General features: G+C 42.9%; 1 protein-coding gene across 1 annotated transcript; it reads right to left on the minus strand.

Annotated features, from left to right (window-relative positions):
- Positions 1 to 646: 646 nt before the first annotated feature.
- Positions 647 to 2,558, minus strand: rpp25a (ribonuclease P and MRP subunit p25, a). The gene has a single exon (XM_058994861.1). The coding sequence runs from the start codon at positions 1,239 to 1,241 to the stop codon at positions 654 to 656; it is 588 nt and encodes a 195-aa protein (XP_058850844.1). The 5' UTR covers positions 1,242 to 2,558; the 3' UTR covers positions 647 to 653.
- Between the last annotated feature and the right edge of the window lie 750 nt (positions 2,559 to 3,308).

Genomic DNA, 3,308 nt, shown 5'->3' on the forward strand with positions numbered 1-3,308 from the left:
GACAAATAAGTAATATATAAATAAACTGTAATGGGAATATCATTTTTTTTTTGGTGAATATTTACTTTGTGCATTACTGAGCAAAATAGAGCTCCCAGTATGCCCTTTTAAAAACAACACATTTCTTATTTTTCAAGGTAAATTTTGATGAGTTTACCCTTATCTAAGTTTACTATGGTAAATGTGAAGTTTATCAGGTTTTGAATATACTCTGCATTTACCATAGTTTACCATGCTTTGCGATGCTTTTAAATATGCTTTACTATACCCTTCTGAGATCACAGTGCTTAGCTATGCTTTACCATGCTTTCACAATGCTTTATTACACTTCTACTATGGGAAACTGTTAAAAGGGTAAGTCTATTATACAAAACAACATTTAAAATAGTGGATTATCTGAACAATTATGCAATTGTGTAGAAAGGTAATCACAGAGGTAATGTTAAAACATTTTTTTTAATAAATCCATGTTTAAATAATAATAACACCCTCAACCTACCTACCTTATATAATGCAAATATGTGCATAGAGACTTAAAATGAAACAGCAATTACCTAAAGGTATTGAGCTGGAACCCAGGCACACCACAAGAGTGCTTGTTATTTGAGAAATGCTCAAATAGCCATATTTCCGTATGTCCAGTATGTACATTCTCAGTCAACAAGGTGCTGTGGCGGCTCCACACTCAGTCTCTTGCTGCCTGGCTCAGGACTTGGGGAGAGCAATGGGTGCTTGGCTCCTCTGAGGGAGAGGCTGGCCTCCTCAATGAAGTCTTCCTCCGGGGTCCAGAGGCCTGTCAGGGACTCAGGGGGCTGGTAGCCGTGCTGCTGGGGGTCCAGCGGGTCTTTGGAGAGAAGGATGCAAATGGAGGGCACGTTCCTGTGGACTGTCAGGTTCTCCCCCTTGGGCTCTCGTTGCTCTCGGCTCTCCCACACCTCTCTCAAGCTCTGGTAGCGCAGCTTGGTGACTTGGTGGAGGCCCCCCACCTTGCGCTTCATGATCTCCACGCAGGTGATGGTCTTGGTGACCGCCCGGCCCGAGCCGCTGAACACAATCTGCCGCGTGCTTTCACCCTCCATTCGGGACATGGCGAAACCCATCAGGTTACGGATCTTGCTCCCTTCCTTCACCTTCATCTCCACCACATCCGGGGGAAGCTCCGGGAAGGGCAGGGGGCTCTCCTCCTCCGTCTTCCCGATCTTCTTGAACTTCTCCAGTCCACTGTTCCTTGTGCTCTGCATTTTTTTTTTTTTTACAGAATGAAGCTCATACGTCTTAATTTAAAACGCTGTCATTCATCAAAGCAGGCAGAGACCTTCAGCTTGCTTGTCATGTGCATTTTCTTGGAACCGTCTCCAAAGTAGGGCATTAGAGGACGATTTGTCCAGAGAACGCTGTATAAGCATTGTCCTTACTTTTCCCTAACAAAACCGACATTAATTGTGTCCACATAATATCTCAAGATTGAAAACTTATATATATATATATACAGATATGTGTTAATTCCAGCATCAACTCATATTCCATGGGATGCAGTTTAGAAGAGGGCTTCCAAATGATTCCCCAGCTCTCTAACCTTTCAGTCTCCCACTACAGCATGCAGTGCCTTTCCTGGAACCGTGCTCTCTTTCCCTTCCCTCCTCTCAGCATCCTGGCTCTGCTCCCTGCTCCTCTGTGTGCCTGTGAGCTGAGCTCTGCTGCAGAGACCGGGCTGCTCAGAGACACAGTCACCCTACGCCAGCCTCGCTGTCTGAGATTCTCCAGCACTCGGAGCTCTAGAGCAGCACAGGGACAGCTGCTGTAAGGGGAGTGTTTCCCTGGCTTAGAGAGAGGAAGGGTGCAGCCCTCTTAAAGGCACAGGCCGCATTCAGAACAAATCCCAACGCAGGGATGAAATGCTGTGCAGTACAAACTGATAGGCTGTGCCTGTTATCTATTCTGTTTTACATGAATCAATAGGAACACATGTGGGCATTTCACAAGATTTGATTGCTGTGCATTGATTGCCATTGTTTCACAGATTCATTTTTTGGGCTTTAAGATCCTGACAGTGTTTATTGCACTGAAACAAATTATTTTAAAATGCTGCTAGTTTGTAAAGCAATTAGGAGGCTGTAGAACATGTATTGACACCTACTAAAATTATTACTTGTAATATCTGTACTCTAGTGGTATTCCTAAAAGCATCCATCCCTCTAGAAGGAGGCGATTCAGGGTTACAGGATGTGAGCACCTGGTGGATGAGCAGTGGAAGGCTTGTTTGTTGACATCCTCTGTATCTCCATGTCCTCTTGGGATATTTCTTCTTGTTCTAAGGCTGTAAATCTCCAGCACGTTATACTGATTAAATGCTTACAATTTCTATATAGTGTACATTCTCATTAAAACCTGTTCTTCATCTCGTTTTAATGCTCATCTTCACATTTTGTAGGTTTGTATTTATTTCAAATGCTACGTTGGTGTAAAATGCACACTAAGGGTAATACTTTGTAAGAGTTCACCCTAGTCTTTAATTAACTCCTATTTTTTGAAAGGAGAAAAAAGCTATTGACTTTGCAAAACTAGTATCAGCATCTAAAACATACAAGAGAAGGCCTCTCAGCACTCTCGAGTTGTAAGTTGTTCAGTTTTCTACATTACTGTTGCATTGTCATATTTATATAAAAAAAAAAAAAGCAGTTAATTAAAGATATGGTCCTACAAATCATTACATTTAAAAAACTAAAAAATTGAAAATCAAAGCAAGATCAAACATTTTGATGCCCATACTGTGCCATTTCGAATTTTCATTCACCTTTAATGTTTAACTTCAGCCTCCAGGTGTCCTAACAGGGTGAGCTGCCAGCTTCAGTGTGTTTCTGAAGGGAGGGATGAGGGAGGGAGCAGCTGCACAATGACATGGAAAGGGCTGGGCTGAGTCTGCAGGAACGAAGGGTCTCTTCTGTGCTGACTCAGGGAACTGTTCCCTTGTATTAACCTGCTTCTCACGAACAGCCCACACAACCAGATCTGTAGGGACCAGTGCAATTAACTCTCTCTGGAAGCTGAGAAGCTGAGGAATATAAAGACGTGTTTGTTGGCTATGCTGCTAGAGTCTTGGTTTGATCCCCAGTCACTTGGCACAGCAGACAGCATGTCCTGGGTCAGGGGTCTGGGCTCGTTTGCATTAGCTGTGCATAAGTTCGTCCGTAAGTGAACACGTAAAGTCTGCACTAAGTACTTTGTTTTTATTAGCTAGTTTATAACTAAGTGCTCTCTTATTTCAGTTGCACCACACATACTTAAGACAATACTTTGTTAGACCCTGT

The sequence above is a fragment of the Acipenser ruthenus genome, chromosome 21 (assembly GCF_902713425.1).
Source record: "Acipenser ruthenus chromosome 21, fAciRut3.2 maternal haplotype, whole genome shotgun sequence".
Lineage (NCBI taxonomy): Eukaryota > Metazoa > Chordata > Actinopteri > Acipenseriformes > Acipenseridae > Acipenser > Acipenser ruthenus.